A 22442-nucleotide genomic window follows, 5' to 3' on the forward strand; every position below is an offset into this window, starting at 1 on the left:
AACGAAAGAGTGTTTGTAGAAATTTATTTGTGATAAAGTATGTATAAATATAAAACATACATATATGTTCACTTCTGTACAACAGACCTACAAGTACTGTGATTGTTAGACATATTTCAACTAAAACCTATCGTGTGCAAACAGTACATTCTCCAATGAATGTGGCGATGAAGGATAGGTCTAATTTCTCTCCCTGTTAAAAGCTTGTAGACAGGATTCCCTTCCTGCCAGGGAGATCTCTGGTTACAGTCATTCACTTCAACCTCAGCATCCATCATTCAATCACCCCAGTACATTTAACACCTCAGGTCACAGCTCAAGTTCCCTCCACTGAAAGTAATGATTGTTAAGTGGAGTGAAGGGAAAATGCGTAAATGTTAAAACTAAATATGGCAGACGCACTACAGTGAAATGTTGCATCCGCCTGTCATATCTTAAATGTATCAAAAATTAATAAAATTTAAAAAGGTTTAATTGCTATTAACCGCAGGCTACAAAATAGCCTTGGTAACATCTTCTAAGAGGAAAATAGTGCCACCATGTGGCCTCATTGTGTACAACACCTGGTTAATCCACTGATGGCCTTACAGTGGACCCGTCAGAACCATTAAGGAGAAGCAAAAATTATGTACATTAATCTTTAGCTGCTTGCATGATATAATTTTTGTTCTCCTGCATGTAATGCAGATAGGACCTCAAATAACAGATGTATACCAACAATACTTTTTTTTCTTTGTTTTCACACACACAGGTAAAACTGTGGTCACCTGCAGTGCTCAATGCAAACACCCATGTCTATGGGCTAGAGAACAGTGATAGAAGTTATCATCACAAACACACAAAGAACAAAACACAACAGCCTGTCAAAACACACAACAAAGATGACGCACAAAAAACACAAAATCACTTCACCACTACACACTGTTGTATAACACTCATCTCGTAGTAATCTCCTGGAGAAAAAGCTGGTAAACTAAGAGTGGAGGTGAGAGAGAGGCGCTGGGTGATGTAAGGCACAAGCGTGGTGCTAAGACTGTCCAGGGTCAGAGACACAGGCCGACGGGTCGAAGGAGAAAAGGTCACTGGTGGTGGTGTGTGCGGTCATCGGGTCGTTTGATATGAATCCTACGAACTCGCTCAATTCGTTCTCGCTCCTCGTCCTCATCCAGATGATGAGATCGTCCTGCAGCGCCCCCAGTAGCCTCCAGCAGGGCGTTGTCTGGACCCCTTCCATCATGGGACTCATACAGGAGGATGTTGAGGGTCTCCTCATAGATTCGTGCCTCAGGGAATTCAACCTGGCAGAGAAGTGAGTGTTACACAACAGATAAGAGAGACATTTAAACAACATATTGTAGCTCTATGCTTACAAAAGAGCAAATAACTCATCAGAGTGGGCATATTACAAATGCATATTTACCTTTGTCTGCTTCTTTTCTGTGGCATAAACAATGGAGGTGCAGCACACTTCAGCAATCTTACGCCCCTGGCCATAAAATGACCAACAACAGATCTCATCCCCAATCACATCTTTGATGAAGAGTACCCGACCATTGAACCGCAATGACAGCTTGTCAAACAGCTCAATATTTTTCAGCATGTTGTCATCAGAATTGCTGGAGCGGAAAAAGAGTTACAGGGCGGTCATATATTAAGACAGCTTTTATGATTTTACCACATTATGTTCCTTCTTTACTTTGACATTCAATCAATTGAAGAGGACTCACCTGGTATATGAATATTTGTTGTTGCTTCGGTTATACAGCAGTTTGACAGTAGGCTGTGAAGACACATAAGTTTGTACTTTAAAAGAAAAATCTAAACAACAATTTGATATTGAACATTAGAAATTCAGCTAAATATGTTAAAAAAAAAAAAAAAAAAAATCCAACATAACCTACCTTATTTGAGGTTGCAATAAGCTTCTGCTCTTCCTTGGATGATGTCATCAGAGGCACTTTACAAAGGGGTTCATAAGTTTCTTTGTTCTGGATGAAAAAAAAGAAGTTTTCCATTAAAAAAGTTCCACCCACAAAACTGAAACATTCAAATTATAAAGGGAAGGATGCCACCTGGTGGAACACAGTAGCAAAGAGGGTAAAGGATATGCAAGCCTACCCCAAAAAAGCTCATTAATCTTTAGACTTTTTATGTGGATTAGTTCCAAATTATTTTCAATCAGATTTTATGCCCCTCATAGTAGTTGAAAAATAAAAATAAAAAGTTTGAGCAAGATGTTTACCTGAATCTTTATACATTTGATTTTCTTACCCATGAATCATTTTTTTTATTCAAAATGAACAGATAAATTGGACTACATTGGTCTGATATACGGTGTAGTCCACTGAAAATAAAACTTTGAAACTTCATCATTTAATCACAACTTAATTTAAAACTCTAATTTTAGGTGGAATGCTGATGAATTTAAGAAATGATTCCAAGGAATATGACTTTTGTGGAGTTCATTTAACAAAAATTCAGATTATTTGATAATAGCTGAAGTATTAATATAGTGCCCTGCAAACTGACAGCCCTCTGAGGTGACGGTACCTGCAAGGCAGCTGTGCATTCATCAGCGAGGCCTTGGACAAGGTAATACTTGGCCTCAGCGAGCAGTTCCTCAGTCTCCCGTCGGCTGTCTGGGAGTGGCACTGCCCCGTCTCTAAGGTAGTTAAGGATTGTTCCAAAATGTTTTCCACAACGATCAATCAAGATCCAACCTATGGATATGAAAATGGTGAGACATTAGTAAGTGAAAGATCATGACCAGTGCAGGGCTGATAAACTCTGCACATAATTTAAACATTTTCACCGACAGCTCACCTTCACTGTCTGTGAGGACCTCCATCCTGCCACTGAACATGGCTTTGAGCATTGTGTCCTGTTTGGTTAGTGTCTGCATTGTAGTGTAGTACAGTGCCCCACCCACATTTAACTTCACATATTTAGAGCTGGGGCTGGAACCCTTGAAGGATGTAGTCCGGGTTGTAGCTGCCGGCACTGCCGAGCTCACCACACTCTCTCCTGACATCTCTTCCTGGAGGAGAAAAGGTAAAACATAGCATGACACCTGGATCCAGGCTGGTATGTCAGTGGATTACTTTTGTTTAGGGCACTGGGTGGAAAAAAATACATTATTACCACAAAGGTCTATGTTTATGCAGATAGCTCTTTTTTTTTTTTTAAACAATGACAATATCCGGCAATTCACCCACCCAACTGTGGCACTCTGCCCCAAGCCTCTTTGTTGTAACTAAAGCTGACGAAAGAATGACTTTTAATCAGGCCACAAATATAGTTTCATTTGAAATGGTGCAATCTATAATGGCAGCAGGACAGTGTATGTGGGATCAACTCAGAATAAATGTGTCCATGTTCATTGTGACAAAGAAAGATGTTGGGTATATGTAATGACAATAAGCTATAGCAGGCTTTTGCTACACAGTTAGTAAAATAAATTAATTGTTAGTATTGTTATAAGATTTGTTGACAACAAGGAAAAGTGTAGAATATAACCATCCTAATCTTTTAAATGTGCAAAATGACTATAATAAATGTAGTGACCCTTGCGATTTATTTCTGATGTTGGACTCTGATACTGTATGGCTTTACAAAGACATTTCCGATACTGCATAAAGCCATAAAAATCATTAAAGCGAAGGAAATTGTGTTATATAATAAAATAACGAGTTTTCTACATAAGAGCTATAGTAAAACTTATATTCTTCGCTCACATAATTATAGACTTGTATTCGCAATATGAGAAACAAAATGAACTGTCTGGCCTGGAGTTTTACAAAGTATTAAAAACATTTTAGAAGAAATATCTCTTTCCATTAGTCATGTTGAGACTGTCATGACAGAGCTACGACAAAGCTCTAACATGGCAGAGACAATTCAAAGACAGTACTACGGGCTTTTAACGTTACTGTGGGACTGCTTTTCCTGCTTTTTCCTAACACTAAAAATAAGCCTTTTGTGTTAATACGATTGTACAGTATTTGTTTTAACTCTGGGTAGCGTAAAACACCACACCGCATCCCTCAATCAAGTAACGTTCCGTAGTAATTTGATTTTAGCCAGCACCGCTAATGAGCTAGCTAGTTAGCATTACTTAAAGTTACCTTTACTGTCAGAAATTTGGCAAAAGATACACATATTATGACGCTGACTATTACAACAACTTTCTCTACATGACGTTATTAGCGTATTTCTAATAGTTTTTTGATAAAACATAAGTATATTTACCATAGAACCCACAGCAGACTTTTTAGTTGTAGCTTGCTAACGTCAGTCAGCTAACACCCACTTCCTTCCGGTGCAACGCTGCGCAGATAGAAAAATGACGTCAACGTTGCCCTGCTCTGTTTAAAGAGACAGATAACATGAGTTTGTTAAACGTTGCTGAGTGTCCAGTATGGGGTGAAATGAGACATAAGTGGTAATTCAGCTCTTCAGTTCAAACAACTTTTTGTCCCACTACTTTTATTTCACATATTGAAGAACATAGCTTTAATTTCATTAGCCGCCTGCACATTTCCGCTGCTGAAGGAGTAACAGCGATAACAGTCCCCCCCTCGACACCCACCCAGCACACCGGACGACAGCTTTATCCGCCAGCAGAAATAAAAAGTCGCTGTTGTTACAACAGATTGAAGACAGTTTGGCATATATGGGACGTGCTGTCGATAAAAAAAACTCTCATAAAACAAATTATACATTTGGACAAATACTACCCGGAATCATTTAGTGCGACACAGGGGATTAATGGCTGCAGTCAATGTACGGATCTCCTCTCATTGTTTACATTTCGAAACGGTATGTTGTTGGTGTTTTTGAGGCTGTCACTGACACAGGATCAAAGCTAACCCCGCAATGAAGACAAATATAGCTAAATGAGTGTGAAAAGATTATCCGTGAGACAGTACAAGTCGACCAGCGGCGAACTAGCCCTGTGTGCTAACTATCCCAGCTCCATCTTTCCTGTGTCGCCCGCTGCTCCAGAGATGGCAAGTTAGTCTTCACCTTTTGTTTGGCTTTCCTCCCGCTCGGATCTCAAGGACACCCAAATGACTGAGGAGGTATAGCGCCAGGTGAGCCTGAAGGCCAGACAAAATCTTCATTTGAGCAATATCACAGGTGAGTTCACTCACAACAGTGTGATAATGTGCAGTTGTCGGAATGCTGTGTTATCACAGTCACAGTGTTCATAAAGCGCAGATATGTGATCTGCACCCACTGTCAAAATGTACTCGATACAAGCATGCGGATGATCAATGTATAAGTGAGTCTTCTTTTCCAGGGTGCACGATGTTTAGTGTACCTCAAAGCTCCAAGTCCGAGTTCCTGGACAAAGCCAGGCAGGCCAGGGAGGAAAGGAAAGGACAGAAGGACAAGGAGAAAGCAGCAATCCACATCCAAGCCCTGGTCAGAAGATTTCTCTGTCGCTGCCGACTCCAGAAGCAAATACGGTAGTCTCCACTTTTATTTATTGCAGATTTACTAGTCACCTGTAATTTGAAGAGCATTGAGCTTAATATGTGTGCCACCAACATCATTAATAATCATGTTAGGAACTACCTTAAGGAAAGGTGCCCACACTTCAAGACCCATCCCTTTCTTGAAAATCTCTTGCACCTTCCAGATTGCATGAAGCGAGTATTAATTTTTTTTTTAACTGTTGTACTACTTCAGTTTCTTTAGATCTTGTTAGGCAAGTCTGGGCCAGTGACTTGAATTCAGAGATATTGGCAGAGTTCTGGGAAGATTCAGTGTCTTGGCTTCATTGTTGTTCACTTAACTCACGAACTTTGTACTGTTATGGCATTGCAAGGCAATCCTTCTTTACTTCCTGTCAGCTGATGTCATTTACATACACTGCAAAACATCCCAACAAGAATTTAAGGTTCCCATATTTATAGGTTCCTTGTATTTCAATCAGGAAATACCCATTTATGATGTTTATGTTGTCAATTTTGATTAATCTTTTACAAGCTGATGCATAGGCTGCATTACCCCAAGACAAAACTGAACCGCATCTTCCCATCAGTGTCTTTCAAATGCGACAAGTGCGGCTCTGCTGAAGGATCACTAGCACAGCTTTTGGACTGCAGTTTCAGTGGCTTTTAAAAGCTTATTCCAGAGACATTCAGCCCAACCACGACATTGCCATCTTTGGTTGCTCTGCGGAGGCTTTTGAGCTGCTGTACGACATGCAGTTTACTCTACACTTAAGAATGGTGGTTGCTAAAAGACTTATTCTCCTCATGCGTAAGTCTACCACTCTATTCTGCTATGCACATTGGCTCAAGGACATGTTATGTATTATACAAGTGGAAAGACTGCATAGATCTGAATGGATTTGGGGGCCTTTCTTTGCACAGTGGCATCCACAAGGACCCTGCTTGGCTACATGAGTGTTACTTTACCTTTCTCCTGAGATGATACTATTTTGACAACATCTTTGGAAGATGATTTACATATTTTTGTATACTGTCTGGCACCCTTTTCATTTTGTTCTCTTTGTGTTCCACTTTCCTTTGTATTGTTTTGTTTGTCCTTTCAATATATTTTGGCATTGTAAAACCGAAAACTAAGTAAACAAAGTATTTTTTTTTTTTAAAAAGAACATTGTTAGTAAAATAGCAAATATTTGGTTTCATGTTCACGTATCCTTATGTCAATAATTTTTGTCTGTGTCTCACCAGGAAAGAGGTTGATGACTATTTTCAAGCCTCTGAAACTGGGACAACAAAAAGAAATGCACTTTCAATTTTCAAAATAGCTCGGAAATTACTATTTGTATATCGCCCAGAGGATAAGATGGTGAGTTGCCAGCTATCCTGTTTAGGCAAATATGTAATAGCAATCTTTAGTGAGCATCTTTAAGTAGCATAAGTTAGTTCACTGTCATCATAATAATGTTGTTTCGGTTACCTGTTAATCCTTTTTTTAATTAAGACAAATAACATACACAACATATGACAACACCCTGCAGATACATATCTGGGGGTCAAGTAGTCATGGGTAAAACTTCCCCTGGCCACCAAACCAGACTCATCATTGGCGTGCTAAGTCCCCCAAACAAGTACCATAACATAAACACACATACAATACATACACACACCCATACACATCCACACAAATGATGCAATACATAAAACAAGCAAACACATACTGACACACATGTATACATATACACGTACACGTAGACACAAATGTGCATTAATGAGGAGTATGTACAGAAATAAGTGAGTGGGCAAAACAAGTAACAGCATAACGTTATGGTGGATCAATGATAAGAACCTGCTAATGCTTACTTTGTGACTCAAATGACTGTAATTTTGTACATTACACAGAGGTTCGAGAAGCTCTGTCGTGCAATCCTTGCCAGCATGGAGGTTGAAAATGACTCTAAAGTGAGTGTGCATATGCTTAGATCAAACAATTTTTAAATGGGATTTTTGTCTGAGTGACTGTTCTCACATTTGGCCCTCAGGTCTGGTATGTTTCCTTGGCTCTCTCCAAAGACCTCACCATCCCCTGGCTCAAACAGATAAAAGACGTGCTATGGACTTGCTGTCAACTACTTAAAAATTTAAAGGTTAGTCTTGATTTGACGCTGGGAAATGTGTTTTGATATTCATTGTATGACTTTAATTGTATGTATCACTGTTTTGTCATATGCAGCCTGACATACTTCAGGACAATAAATTGGTAACGCTGTACCTCACCATGCTGGTGACCTTCACGGACACTTCAACCTGGCGGATAGTCAGAGGGAAGGGTGAGTCTCTGGCCAAGGTGGCATTGTTATTATTATAAACATCCAATTTGTTTTTGCAGGACATGCTTTCTGCCAAAAAACACAACACCTTCCTCTCATTATTTTAACAGAAGCTCTCAGACCTGCTTTGACAAAGATTTGTGAAAATATAATGGGCCATCTGAATCAAAAGGGATTCTATTCAATACTTCAGGTTCAGTATTACAGCTCGTACTTTTCAGTCTTATCATGAGATTCAGTGAAGTAGTGTGACACATATTTTCTTCCTCAGTGCCAGTAATATAAATGCACATTGTACATCACTTCTCTTGTATAGATCTTGCTGACCAATGGCTTGGCTCGTTCTAAACCGTCTCTCTCCAAAGGCACTCTAACAGCTATCTTCTCTTTGTCATTACGGTGAGCTGTGTGCTGCTTATTTGATGGATGTAACTGCTGTTCAAAAATAAGATAATACTCCAGTTTTAATACATGAAGTGGTGGAGACATGTTATATCCAGTTAGCTTTGTGTTTTGTGTTTTTATTTGCAGGCTGTCCTTTTGACTAAATCAAATATTTTTCAGGCCAGTCATTGCTGCTCACTTTTCGGATAACCTGCTAAGATCCTTCCTCCTTCACATCATGTCAGTCCCAGCTGTCGTATCTCACCTCAGTGTGCTTACCCCAGAGGTAAAGGCCCTGTCACATATCACGTGTTGTTGCAAAGCGGTACTGTATGTAATAATTTGAACAATAAGAGAGTAGGTTATAAAATCTCCTAATGTCTTAACAGTGTATGGCATCCATCCAGACGCATGACCTGCTTCGGAAGTTCATTCTGTTTCTCAGCCGAGAAGAACAGTGTTTAGACATCTGTGTGTGTCTCGAGGGGAGCCACACTCTCTGCTTACTTGGTATAGTATTTCAGATAAATATGTGCTTCACTGATGCGATCTGGTTGTGGATGGATGAGAGAATGATTTTGTGTTCTGTGGACTATTGATTGTACTGGTGTGACTACATTTTTCTCATGTTTGATAGGCAACCTGATTCATTTGGGCTACCTGAATGAGAAAGTCCTTGAAGAGGAGGCCAACCATTTTGTGAAGGACCTGACAGACATGCTGTCCTATTGCCAGAGATATGTGTCCCAAAAGAAGTCCAACCTTACCCACTGGCACCCTGTCCTGGGCTGGTTCTCCCAGACTGTAGACTACGGGTCAGTGAAATACTTTATATTCGCTTGAATGGATCCAAATATTCACAAGAAAACTGCACAGAAAATGGGTTTCCAGGAGACCCAGAATATATAAAGAGAGGAAAGGTGTGAGGCTCTTTAAATGCAAAAGTTAACATTTTAATGTGTTACATAGCACAAAAAAGACAGTTGTGCTGTAAAGACAAAGAACACACAGAGATCCCTTGATAGACATACTCAGGCTGCCTGCTTTCTCCTGGGAAAGTGCTTTTTTGGTAGTCTATCAAGACATCATGTGTTGTACGTGTTTAAAGCATAACTGTGTTTGTACTTTCTGCAAATTACAGATTGACTTTTATTTAAAGGAATACTCAAACCACAAAACGACCATTTGAATATAAATTACTTTCCATGTGTTACGTTAAATCTATGAGGAAAACTCAGGTGCATGGGTAAGTGCGCAAGTTTGAACTCTGCTTGTGCAATCCATTGAGTTGCTGAGGCGCACTACTGGTCCTTGTGTGAGTTTATGTAGAAGGGTTTTGAATAGAAAGGTTTTAGCAACAATGCAGGTGTTTGGGAAATACTGGGCATACAATTGGATAAATGAGACTTAATTTATACTGCTCGAGTTGTGTGAGAGTTTGTAAACTCTCACACAACTTATTTGATATAGTTTTGTTGTTGTTAGTTCATCAAGAAATTCTCCTTTTTTGGATTTCTTATTCACTGGAAGCATGCGAGAAGACCCAAATTTTCTCTCCAAATTCAACGTAACATGCGGTGAGACATTGACATACACTGATATGTTGGGAAGTATTCCTTTAAGTAGTGTCTCACTTTTACTTTGTTAAAAAGCGAATGCCAGATATGTGACTTGACTTCATCTTGCCTCTGCCTCCTCCTCTTTCCTGTTTCTTGCAGTCTAAATGAGTCGATGCCGCTGGTCACTAAACAGCTTCAGTACCTGTGGGGTGTTTCTGTCATTCGGACGCTCTTCAGTGACGTCCTGTCTAAAAAGCTGGAGAGTCAGGAGCCCACTCCCCCGCCCCCGCAGCCTAGCACATCACAAAACAATCTACCAGTGAAGAGTGAGTTATAAACAAAGCTATTCCAACCTTTCAAGATAAGCACACTCTGTCCTTAAAGGTTCTTCTCTGCATCCCTGGTGTTGTGTCTGTGTTTTTGACAGACCTCTTCAAGCGGGCATTTCAGAAGTCGGCTTCAGTACGGAACATCCTGAAACCTGTCGGAGGGAAGCGAGTCGACTCAGCTGAAGTTCAGAAGGTGTGCAGCATCTGTGTGCTCTACCAGACTGCTCTGTCTACGCTAACACAGATACGACTCCAGATACTCACCGGTCAGTACCAGAATCTTACTTTTTTATGTCATACAAACACACAGTATTTTGGAAACATACTGAAAAGTTTACCACTGAGTATTTCACTGTGCATTATCTGCAGGTCTGACACATCTTGATGACCTTTTGCCTAAACTCTGGGCCTTTATCTGTGAGCTCGGTCCACAGGGAGGCCTCAAACTCTTCATGGAGTGTCTAAACAATGACACTGAAGAGTCCAAGCAGCTCCTGGCTATGCTCATGCTCTTTTGTGACTGCTCACGGCACCTCATCACGTAATTTTACTGAAATTTTTTCGTTACCTTCATGTGCATAGGATGCCCAATGTAGCAGCAACATATTATGACACACTGTTTATGTGTTACAGAATTCTAGATGACATTGAAGTCTATGAAGAACAAACATCTTTCAAGATAGAGGAACTCATCACTATCTCCTCATTTCTGAACACATTTGTGTACAAGATGATATGGGATGGCATATTAGGTGCGTGTGTGACTGAAACTTGACACAAATGATGATGACCTGGTTGAACAGATACACTTTTACTGATAAAGCTGTTTTGTATTTCATAGAAAACGCTAAAGGAGAGAAACTGGAGTTGTTCCACAGTGTTCATGGCTGGTTGATGGTGCTTTATGAGCGCGACTGCAGGCGAAGATTCACCCCTGATGATCACTGGCTTCGCAAGTAAATACAAACACTTAATTGCTGTTAATATCCTAAACACATCGGCCCTCTGTTTCTGCTTTGTGATTTCATTTTAAAGTTCATCTTTACATCTTTGTGTGTTGCGTTCAGGGACCTGAAGCCCAGCCTGTTGTTTCAAGAGCTGGAGAAAGGCAAGAAAAGAGCTCAGCTTTTACTGCAGTACATCCCACATGTCATCCCACATAAAAATGTGAGTAAGAAGGATCCATATGAAGGATAAAGGATACATATTTCACTTTCCTCTTACCTGTAGTGCTATTTATGAATCAAGATGGTTTTGGTGTGAATTTCCAAGTATTGAAGATATCGATTGCTAGCTCACCTAGCACTGCTGAGTATTACAACATTACAGCTCAGCCAAGGAGGACGCCATTAATGTTTCATCTGACACTGTCATGAGCATGAGTCTCTTGTCCATGAGTAGATGTGCACTGCCCTCTGCACATTGATAGGTTTGGCAGGTGTAGTTCTGTAGACAGAAAATAGTTCCGACATGAAACTGCTCACAACAAGTGCTGTGGATTATCTTAAGTAACTGGGTCATGATTTGGCACTTTGAATGCCACAAGCTGAGTGCCATCTAGTTCCATTACATTCAAGAGAAAGCAGACATCTCTACAGCTGATATCTCCAACACTCTGCAACTCACACCAAAACAATGTAGATTGATAAATAGCACTATAGGTAAGAGGAAAAATATGTGTTCTTGATTTTGGGGTGAACTGTCCCTTTAAGACAGTGTCATTTCATTTTCAGTTGTGTAATTTCTTTCCCTCTCATTTCAGAGGGTGCTGCTGTTCAGAAACATTGTTACAAAAGAAAAAGAAAGTTTAGGACTGGTGGAAACAAGCTCAGCTTCACCTCATGTCACCCACATAACCATTCGTCGCTCACGGATGCTGGAGGTAAGACACAGATCTGATAGATCTTTTTTTAAAGAGAGCACAAATGTGTATGTCAGTTGTTCATAATAACCCGTTTCCCTGTCCTAAGGATGGATACGACCAGCTCCGCAGATTGCCGGCAAATTCCATAAAAGGCGTAATTCGTGTGAAGTTTGTCAATGATCTGGGAGTAGACGAGGCTGGTATTGATCAGGATGGTGTGTTCAAAGAGTTTCTAGAGGAGATCATTAAGAAAGTGTTCAATCCTGCTCTCAACCTGTTCAAAGTAAGTCGGGCAGATAGAAAGCCATTTTTTTCTTCACAACACTGCCGCTGATATTGATTTTACGATTTTGTGTGATATAATTTTTATTTTCTGTAGACTACAAGTGGAAACGAAAGGCTGTATCCATCACCCACCTCTTACATCCATGAGAACCATCTGCAGCTGTTTGAGTTTGTGGGGAAGATGCTCGGGAAAGCCATATATGAGGTATGTCTTCTGAAAACATGCCCTTATTGTTAATCTCCCTCTGAATACTGTTTTAGGTGATATTCAGTGAATGTGTAATTATGATTTCTGTATGCTCAGGGCATCGTTGTGGACGTCCCTTTTGCCTCATTCTTCCTCAGTCAAGTCTTGGGTCACCACCACAGCACTTTCTACAGTTCCATCGATGAGCTGCCCTCGCTGGACTCTGAGTTTTATAAGAACCTCACTTCTATCAAGGTCGGCTGGGATTACACTTGGACAGTTTGTTTTTCAGTAATTTATCCCATTTTATTCTCCATCTCACATCTTTCATTTTGTTTTTTATTTTTTCAGCGCTATGATGGAGATGTAGGAGATCTAGGACTGACGTTATCCTATGATGAGGATGTTATGGGGCAGGTAAGAACGGAAAGTGTGAAAGATATAATAGTTAAATACATGAAATTCACAAATTCAAAGCTGCTTTTTTCCTTTCCGTATAGCTTGTCTGTCATGAGTTGATACCCGGGGGCAAAACCATGCCAGTCACCAATGAAAACAAGTATGTAAATTCATATTCAATGGCACTGACCCTCTTTAAATGCATAATGTCCTTTTTCTGATGGTTGTCTACTTAACAGAAATCATTTTCTAACTGTGACCTAACACGATGTCCCGCAGGATCAGCTACATCCACCTCATGGCTCACTTCCGGATGCACACGCAGATTAAGGAGCAAACGGCGGCTTTCATTCGGGGCTTCCGCAGCATCATTAACCCAGAGTGGCTGCACATGTTCTCCACGCCTGAGGTTCAGCGTCTTGTCTCGGGAGATAATGCTGAGATTGATCTCGATGACCTCAAGTATGTGACATTTCAGACATGTTTAATTAGCAGACAATTCTTCTTCTATTCTTGCTGTGCCACTGCAACAGTTTTACTCACTGTAATGCTTCTTCAGTAAATGTGTCCCAAATCTAGCAGGAATTTTCCCCTCAACCAAAACACTTAATTAGAGATGCAACAGCCCTTTTCCTTCATCTATGCTCCCTGTGCACAGAGATGCTCATCCTTGTCTTCTTCTCTTTCTCAGGAAACACACGGTCTACTATGGAGGTTTTCACAGCAGCCATCGTGTTATCATCTGGCTGTGGGACATCCTGTCCAGTGACTTCACTGCTGAAGAGAGGGCTATGTTCCTTAAAGTAAATCGTTGTTTTGGTTCTGTCTACTGTAACTGTCACAGCCAAAAGCAGCTAATTTTTACACCAAATGGTTTTCTGTCATCTCATGTATTCTTTGTGTTTGTTTCCACAGTTTGTTACCAGCTGCTCCAGGCCGCCTCTTCTAGGTTTTGCCTACCTCAAACCACCTTTCTCCATCCGTTGTGTGGAAGTTTCAGATGATCAGGTAAGAATAAAACATGAGGATATTGATGCATTTAAAGGGCCAGACACGCCAAACTGACATCAAAGAAATAGTGGCGACAAAGGCCAATAGTTGCGTCACCCCATGTCGCCTGTGTCTTGGCCAAAAAGTTGAACACACCACAAAGACGACAGCCAATGGCCAACTCACACGTATGTTCTGCACCTGTATGTGAGGATATAACTCTCCATAACAGCAGAGGGTGGTAGTCTGTACTCTTCATTGAAAAAGGGAATCCGAAAGACCAACAGGACGTATTCAAGACGCTAGTTAACACATTAGCACAACCTGGTGTTAAAGAACAAAGGATATCTACTGAACACTAGCGAAAATAACACAAATAATTCTGAGTCATTTCTGAGAAAGAGCTTAATTGCTTAAAAAAATTTTTTTTACCTTCTACAACAAGTTTATTTCGGTCTCATCTCTTGACTTTGGCTGTTTGTTTGCTTTCCTCACTTCTGTTTCTTTTCTTGTGCACTTAAACTTTCTCGTGCAGCTAAACTGTTTATCAAAGGGATTCAACGTGGTAAATCGGCTGACAAAAAGCAGACAGGGGCTGACGAGTGCTAGTGTGGGTCTGTTTGTACTAACAGAGTATTTCCTTTGTCCAGGACACCGGAGACACCCTCGGCAGTGTTCTTAGGGGCTTTTTCACTATCCGCAAGAAGGAGCCTGGTGGTCGACTTCCCACTTCGTCAACGTGCTTCAACCTGCTCAAGTTGCCCAATTACAGCAAGAAGAGCATCTTGCGCGACAAGCTGCGCTATGCTATCAGTATGAACACAGGCTTTGAGCTCTCCTAACTGTGTTGCACCAAGACAATCTTCACAAGAGGGTTGTGTTAAGCAGCCTGAGCCGAGCAAGAGGTTCGGCTTACATGGACTGGAGCCTGTCAAGTCAACAGGCCATCACATAAACAAAAGGGGGTGTCATGAAGGACCTACAAACTCTCCTTTTGTCTCTTTTTCAAACTGGATGAGCTCTGCTCTACTTCAGTCCACTCCCTCACATCAAAGGGGATGCTGTCTCTGCAGCACAATCCAATTTTTAGCATCTCCCTTTGCCACTCTCAAAATTCAATATGTCATGTATTTAACTTGATGAAAGACGGATACACAGTGGCTAGATCTCTGTTTCTCAGGCTTAACAGAATCACGCTCGGATCCATTTTAAACGAACTGGAAAGCAATACAGATGCAATGCAAGCCATTAGACACGTGATTGACTCACTCAAGTGGAACCAAGCATTGTTAATACACGTACAAGCTTGGACTCCATTACCCAAGCAACTTTTAGCTGATATTGGATGAGTCTTAAAATGTTTTGCTGAACATAATGCATCTTTTATAAATGGAAGTCAAATCAATGTCTGTGTTCAACCTTCGTGGAGAAGGAGCGGCTCACAGCAGCGATCCTGTGTTGATTACATTACGTCCCATTTCAAGGAAAATCATTTTGACCGCACTACATGTGTCCCCACTACAAGACACTGCAGTCACCTGAGAGAGATGTTGGCCCTCTGATTTTTAGCATTGAAAATGGAACTCCTGCTTCAGTTTTGGTGAAGCAGCAGAATCCTGCTGTTTGATTTAGAAAAGATGTCCGTGCTGTAACATTTACCTTTGAGTAAAAAAGAAGCTGAAATTGTTTGGGCACTATTTATATCCGTCTAGTAAAGGAGACACCGCTGTTCACACATCTGTGCTTGACCTCCACTCTGAAAAAACGAGTAAAGCTAATGATGGTGTAAGTCTTTGTACTTAATACTAGTGAAACTGAAGATTTCTCACTACACCTTTGAATAACGCTCAGTGCCTCATATAACACCACCCCCCCGCTCTCACATGTCTGACAGTACTCCAATAGTAACCAATAACCACGTGTATCGGAAACAAGCCATAGATATGGGGGCTACGTACCTGGACTTATTCTCTGCTCCGACTAACAAAAAAAAATCTGAAACCCAAACACTCTACTACAACAACAGCAACGACCGAGGAGGGTTTCACTGCAATGCCCTCTGAGCTCTGTGGACGTTTTAAGCCATGTCGAAAAAGAATTAGAGGTTTGAAAACCTCTCAACATGATGTCATGGACTGGTTCGTCAACCAAATGTGACTGTGCTTGATTTGATGTTCCCTTGGATGGAAATGTTGCACACCTTTCTGCTGTTTGTGGCTGTTGGTGGAGGGAGAAGGGACATGAGGGTGAATGTCACCTTATCAGCCTAACTTTACACAGGGTTTCATTACATCATAAAGTTAAGGAAGTTTACCAGAAAGAGGACTGCAGCTTTCAAAGAAACTATCAAATCTTTACTAAGTTCTTTATTATGCAAAAAATGTTTTCTTGTCATGAATGAGTATGGATACTTGTTAATAAGTAACACAAGCTATAGAAAATACTGGTCATTATTGCCATGTTTCAAACTAGTATCGCCATGGCCGTTAACTTGTGTGAAAACAACAAAAAAAGTGATTATAATTATATATAACACCGGTTGTACTAAATTTACCCGCAGTAAACTAATGAGATTAAAATATTTTCAGATCTGACAAATCAGTCATGAGGATCTTGCTCCATTCTCCACCTTTTAATCTGTTCCAGCAACAAGTGGAAACACTGCGAATGGATGCACACGACATGCTTTACACCCGAGTCTGTGTTGGTGTGCGAGAGAGATGAAAGATACCTCACAAGCTTGTCTGTCTCGTGATGAGGTCGCTCATCTGTTTAAAAATGATGTCAAGAGTAGGCTAGACTTTAAGTGTACCAGTGGACTGCTGATGCTGACCTTTGACTATCCGCTCTTTTAGTACAAAAAAAAAAATAAAAACGATTCTGGAAATGTTTCCACCATTCCTGTGAAAGTTTTCATCTCTTTTTAAAGTGTCTTTGAGACTGGCTGCACTACAGTATGGAGCGTGTTGTTGTTAAAACAGATGTAAGATTTGTCCATGTGTAAGATACTTTTCCCCCTGTAATGTTAACTCATGTACACCAGTATAATATAAATCATTTCTTTAAATCATCTCTTCAAATCAGTGTTTTTCCTTCTTAAAGCACTGACTGACAGTGTTTCAGCTCTTTACATTGAATTAATTGGTTTATTGCAAACACCTGCTGAGTCTGGAGAAACACCACAGTGGATCTGAGCATGGGACTGAAGCAGTGACAGGCTGATGATTGACAGCAAGCTTTGTTTTAAACATTAACAATAGGCTGTGGGATTTCATTACACCACAGTTTCTTGTTTTCCTGAATAGTGTGCATGGCGGATTATGGTGTAAATGCGCAAGTCTCATTGTGCTCCGTCCCTGCACTGCGCGTCTCTTCATGAAAGGTGAACAGGAGGAACCTGCACAATAACCATGAGCAGTCCACCAAGCCCTTCTCCAGCCCGATGGTTCAAAGCGCTGCGAAGGTAATGTTATATTTTAATTTACACTATGTACATGTTTGGTGATAAGACAACATGTGATCTTAATGTTTTACTGTGTGTAAGTTCTGTCCATTGATGACATACCTCTCAGGAGCTGAGCCTGTAAATATTCAGGGCTCAGCCCAAACCTAAGGGGGCCGGGGTCATGCTCCCCCTTGCAGATTTTTCCCCCCATTTGTGGCACACTTTTTTCAAGCCGTTTGAGATGATAGCATGCCTAAAAATCTGCACATCATTTGGAAAAAACATTACAGCTGCCAAGGGAAATAAATCCTACTGTAGAGCCTATATCTTGTTTTGTAGTTAATTGTTCTCCAACTGTCTTCATCATTCTGAAACTATATCACTACATATATTTATGTTGAGGATTCACACCTGCCTCCTAAAAAGAGGCAAAAATTGTCTTCTGTAAGGCTACCATTTTTAAATTACATGACATGACATGACTGGAAATGTATGTATTTAATCATATATTCTTCCTTCCTTGTTTTTCATCAATTTATTTAATATATCTAACTATTTTCTTGTGTTATTATATGAACAAGTTACTCTGATTACCATGGTTTTGACATATTGTTCTTAAGAACACAATAAAAAGCATGATTCAAAATGTTACATAACATAGTAGGGTAGGGGATTGGGCATTTCAACAGCATCACTAATCTTGAAACCTATTTTTGTGATACTGTTCTCGAGTGTAAAGTTCACAGAATGAATGTTTAGCTGACAGATCTGCTGCATTTGAATCTATGCCATAATCATTTGGGGTGCTCTAATTGTAAATCCAGGATCTCCAACACTGACAGAAGAAAAAAACACTTACCTAAATATATTAAATTTCTTTAGGCAAAAAACCTAAACTATTAGGGGCATTTGAGAGAAACCCCCCACCCCGCCACCAGTGCCTTGGAATGGCTGCAGTGACTCTAGCCTTAGTTTGTGTAGCCTACATCACCTGATTGGCTGGACTTGTTAGGATTTTCACTATTCTTCCTGCCAGTGGGGCTTTTACATAGCTGGTGCATTGGCTTAACTGCACACTAACACCACTCAGAAAAGGTCCAGCAGTGGAGAGTAAACATGAGTGGAAAAATAAGGGCATGCTATGCTTGTCAAAGGAATGGCCGCTTAACATGCAGAAGGTACAGACGGTTTAAGCTATGGATCAAGGATGTCTTTTTATTGTCTTATGGTGTTAAAAACTGGTGACATGGCTGCTGTTTCAGGACCAGGCTGGGGGAGCCCTGTTTGAGGACATACCCTCTGGAGTGTGAGGATCTGCTGAAGAGGGCAAGAGTTGTTTTTCAAGCTGGACGCACCCTCAAGGAGGGCTTCAGACTGGCTCAGCTGGAGGCTGTGGTGCGGATGCTGGAGGAACATGAGTGTGACTTTGTGGATACTCTTGGAAGGGACCTTCATAAGGTGAGGAGTGAAGTGGTCACCTACAATGGCTGTGCTTGTAATGAGAACTGACATAATGGTCTGATTGGTGATTTCTCTCTGTTTTAACCAGCCAAGGTTTGAGACAGTTGTGTCAGAACTGATTCTTGTCAAGAATGAGGCACTTCATGCTATCAACAACCTTAAGAAGTGGATGCAGCCTCAGCATGTGGAAAGAAACCTGGTGAGACTTTTGCCCCCTGTTATTCAATAACATCTTTATAATAATATTGGGATTATTCAGGGTTTACACAACCTTTCTGGAGAGCTTATTCTGTCTCACTGCAACAAAGAAAAGTATTGTGCCGGACCCACCAAAGCAGATTAAAACTTACGTTGCCTTGCCCTTTTTGTAAGAATGAATTTGGCCGAGGTCCATTTCTTTCTGTTAGTCAACCTGCACACTAATAAACTCTGCCCTTTTTCACTCATAATGGTTCTGTGTCACTTGTAACCTATTTTTGAGCTCATCTGATTGGTTTAGTCCACCACGTTGGATGAGTGTCTGATGGTCAGTGAGCCACTGGGGGTGGTGTTCATCATGGCGACCTGGTGCAGTCCTGTCCAAACATGTCTGGTGCCGCTGGTAGGGGTCATCGCAGCAGGTGCAGAGACTCAAGCCACTCATTTAATCAATTTAATTCTGGTCTTATTTATCCTTACACAAGCTTACTGATTATATGTCATTACTTTGGATAGGAAACTGTGCAATCATCAGCCCCCATGAGTACACCACTCACACAGCAGAGCTTCTTCATCGTCTCATCCCCTTTTACTTGGACAATGTGAGTAATTACACAGCAGTGAGGATGGATGATTATCATTTTGTTTCAACAAACCTTTTTAGTATAGAAGTATCACAAAAGCTGACTTTTTTTTTTTTTTTTTCACTCAAATATTGAGAGGTTGACTAATTGCTATATCTACTCATTTCGGGCCTTAATGACTCATTTGTATGAAACTGCTCTCGACAAAGTGTGGCATCTAGTGGAGAGGTTGCAGATTGCAACCAACTGAATACGTGACGTGTAGAGAGAATACTGTGGCCTTTAGATGATGTAAAACAAAAACAAACAAAAAAAAACCTTGAAAATTCCTCCCTAGAACAAGTGTTTGGTTTGTCCAATCAGGACTACTTTAGAAACATGGTGGTGCAACATGGTGGGCTTTAGCACATGAGCATATGGGAGAGGTTTGCCTGGAGGCCTTTCAGCCAGATAATTATTCATTCTAATCCAAACAAAGATATATATTTATTTAACCTTAACAAAGAAAGCCCTTCTGCAAACTTCTCCCAGGAGATGGGCTCTGTGGAAGAGGACAGCGGTTCAAATTTTCAAGACCCACTTCTAAACTAGAAATGCAAAGACCAATAACACACCACTTCACCATCATCACAAACTACCAATTAATTCCGCAACCCGACCTAACCTGATGACAGAAGATCTTCAGCCTGACCAGAAAGTGCAAATCCCCAAAAAATATATGTGAAACTAAGATATTTTAAAATGAAGGTAAGATGCTTTCATATTCTGGTTGGCGCAAAAGACAGAGCCGACACACGTCAGCAGCAGGATTAAAGTGTTAAAATATAAATTTATTCTTCTTCTCATTTAATTTTAATACATCATCCGACACCAGTGATCTGACCTGTGTTATTATTTGTACCAGAACTGAGCCGGCAAAATAAAACTGAGACAAAATACCAAGCGCAAATCACCTTTTTTGCAAGGCACCCACCAAGTACCCCGCAAAAAAGGTACCTAAGTTGCCCAACTGGATGCAGGACTCTGGTCCCTATGCAGACATTAAGTGCTCATTCTAAGCTAATGAAACCACAATGATTCTTACTTTCAGGTAATTATACATACATGAAAGGAAAATTATGGCTATTATATTCAGTTTCTACCAATAAATCTCCCTAAATCCTACACATGGGACCTTTAAAGAGGTTAGACTGGGTCAAGTCTGTGAGTATGGAATATAATCTGTTGTTATCCCAAGACCAACTCAAATGTTTGCTCACAGACTATGACTCCGCAGTTGTATTCTGTGTATTGATTGACAGTAAGGACCTACAGTGCTACATTAAAATATAATGATCTAAAATTCTTGTTTTCCTCAAGGAATGCTTCCATGTGATTCTTGCAGGCACACATGACTTGCCTGAAGTTGTGGAACTTAAATTTGACCATGTCTTCTTTACAGGTAAAGATAACCTCGGCTATAAAACCATTTTGTGATTATTTATTGAATTATTCTTAAAGATGTCTGTCAATCCGTAGGCAACAGGGAGGAGGGAAGCAGAATTGCTCAGGCTGCAGCTCGCACACTCACGCCCATCACACTGATTTTGGGAGGCAAGAACCCGTGTTATGTGGACCAACACTGTGACATTGCCACCACCGCACAGCGCATCACCTGGGCACGTTTTCACAATGTTGGACAGAGCTTGGTGGCTCCTGACTACATCCTTTGCCACAATGATGTCCAAGTACGGCTGGTGCAGGCCCTGAAGTGCTGCCTGATGCAGTTCTACGGTTCAGATCCCAGAGAATCCCGCAGTTACGGCCGCATGGTCAATCTAGAAGTCTTCAACCGTACGAGAGAAATGCTGTGGAGATCAGGCAAGGTGGCTGTGGGTGGGCAAGTGATTGAAGCAGAAAAATATATTGGTAAGCATCTTCTGTGTGGGATTCAATGAAATAAAGCTAACTGTGTCATATGCATTAAGTTTTATATTGTTATTAACTTCTTTATTATGTCTGAAGCTCCAACAATCTTGACAGAGGTAGTAGAATCAGATCCCATTATGCAACAGGACATTTCTGGCCCAGTCCTTCCTGTTCTGACTGTGAACAATGTGGATGAAGCAATTGCCTTCATTAATAAGCAAGAGAAACCCCTCTGTGTGTATGCATATTCCAGCAACAGCAAAGTATGTGACAGACTCAAGTTAAGACACTCTGTATTCATTATACAAGCCTGGTGCAGCTGATGTGCATTCTGATCACGTGTTGGCCTTTCTGACAATGCAGGTCATCTCAAGGCTAATGAGTGAGACCTCTAGTGGAAGCTTTTGCTCCAATGACAGCATCCTGCAAAGTCTGATGGTGGCTCTGCCTTTTGGAGGAGTTGGTAAGTCAGTGGCAGCAGAGTGCAAATTAAACTGAACATAGTGGTGGGATAATTTTACCTATGATATATAAATTCTCTTGACACTTTTTTTTACAGGTGCCAGTGGAATGGGCTCCTACCATGGACGCTACAGCTTTGATACCTTCTCTCACAGGAAATCATGCCTGCTAAGAGGCACACGTTTTGAGTGTGTAACTTATCTCCGTTATCCGCCCTATGAGGACCGCAATCTGTCTCTAATGACATGGGCCAGTACCCTGTCCCAGAGGAGCCAGGGCTGGTGCCAGATCCTGTGACGGTGGGAGGGTGAACGGAGCCATGTTGGAAGAAAGCCGGGTGCCCCCTAAGTCCTGAATAGTTGTGACATGCAGATGTATTGTTCGTGTATTAAAAATAGATGAGAACAAAAACAACTGGGGTACAGCCACATCTAATAAAGGGGGGGGGGGGGGTATATATCAACCCTGGGTGATGACAACTGTAAAACCAACAAGAACAAGAGATACTCTTCAGTATTTTAAGTTCCTCTGCTGCAGCACAATAACTGTATACCACCTCAACTACATATGTGTTCAATGAAACATTAGTTGTGCAAAATTA

The 22442-nt window shown here is 40.9% G+C and overlaps 3 protein-coding genes across 4 annotated transcripts; 2 read left to right on the forward strand and 1 right to left on the reverse strand.

Annotated features, from left to right (window-relative positions):
• Window positions 1-10: 10 nt before the first annotated feature.
• Window positions 11-4336, reverse strand: kctd10 (potassium channel tetramerization domain containing 10). Its single transcript, XM_050051286.1, has 7 exons — window positions 4249-4336; window positions 2824-3037; window positions 2551-2720; window positions 1902-1988; window positions 1728-1780; window positions 1421-1616; window positions 11-1298 (listed from the first exon to the last, which is right to left on the reverse strand). Exons 1-7 carry the CDS (start codon window positions 4249-4251, stop codon window positions 1080-1082), a joined length of 942 nt encoding a protein of 313 aa, XP_049907243.1. The 5' UTR covers window positions 4252-4336; the 3' UTR covers window positions 11-1079.
• Window positions 4337-4587: 251 nt separating this feature from the next.
• Window positions 4588-16861, forward strand: ube3b (ubiquitin protein ligase E3B). 2 transcript variants are annotated; one of them, XM_050050945.1, is made up of 27 exons: window positions 4588-5139; window positions 5303-5471; window positions 6708-6825; window positions 7359-7418; window positions 7499-7603; window positions 7690-7786; window positions 7897-7979; window positions 8103-8185; window positions 8351-8456; window positions 8560-8680; window positions 8808-8985; window positions 9889-10055; window positions 10157-10324; window positions 10428-10599; window positions 10692-10810; window positions 10900-11014; window positions 11126-11225; window positions 11821-11940; window positions 12029-12205; window positions 12302-12412; window positions 12512-12649; window positions 12746-12811; window positions 12895-12953; window positions 13073-13255; window positions 13485-13596; window positions 13709-13801; window positions 14434-16861. In XM_050050945.1, exons 2-27 carry the CDS (start codon window positions 5311-5313, stop codon window positions 14623-14625), a joined length of 3204 nt encoding a protein of 1067 aa, XP_049906902.1. In that variant the 5' UTR covers window positions 4588-5139; window positions 5303-5310; the 3' UTR covers window positions 14626-16861. The 2 variants fall into 2 exon arrangements, with proteins under 2 accessions (XP_049906902.1, XP_049906903.1); XM_050050946.1 differs by having other exon boundaries at window positions 4588-5093.
• Window positions 16862-18290: 1429 nt separating this feature from the next.
• Window positions 18291-22421, forward strand: aldh3b2 (aldehyde dehydrogenase 3 family, member B2). The gene is made up of 10 exons (XM_050050947.1): window positions 18291-18406; window positions 18491-18686; window positions 18778-18888; window positions 19189-19309; window positions 19404-19489; window positions 20831-20912; window positions 20990-21379; window positions 21476-21642; window positions 21743-21842; window positions 21939-22421. The coding sequence occupies exons 1-10, from the start codon at window positions 18345-18347 to the stop codon at window positions 22136-22138; spliced, it is 1515 nt and encodes a 504-aa protein (XP_049906904.1). The 5' UTR covers window positions 18291-18344; the 3' UTR covers window positions 22139-22421.
• Window positions 22422-22442: the final 21 nt, after the last annotated feature.

Source organism: Epinephelus moara, chromosome 8, assembly GCF_006386435.1.
Source record: "Epinephelus moara isolate mb chromosome 8, YSFRI_EMoa_1.0, whole genome shotgun sequence".
NCBI lineage: Eukaryota > Metazoa > Chordata > Actinopteri > Perciformes > Serranidae > Epinephelus > Epinephelus moara.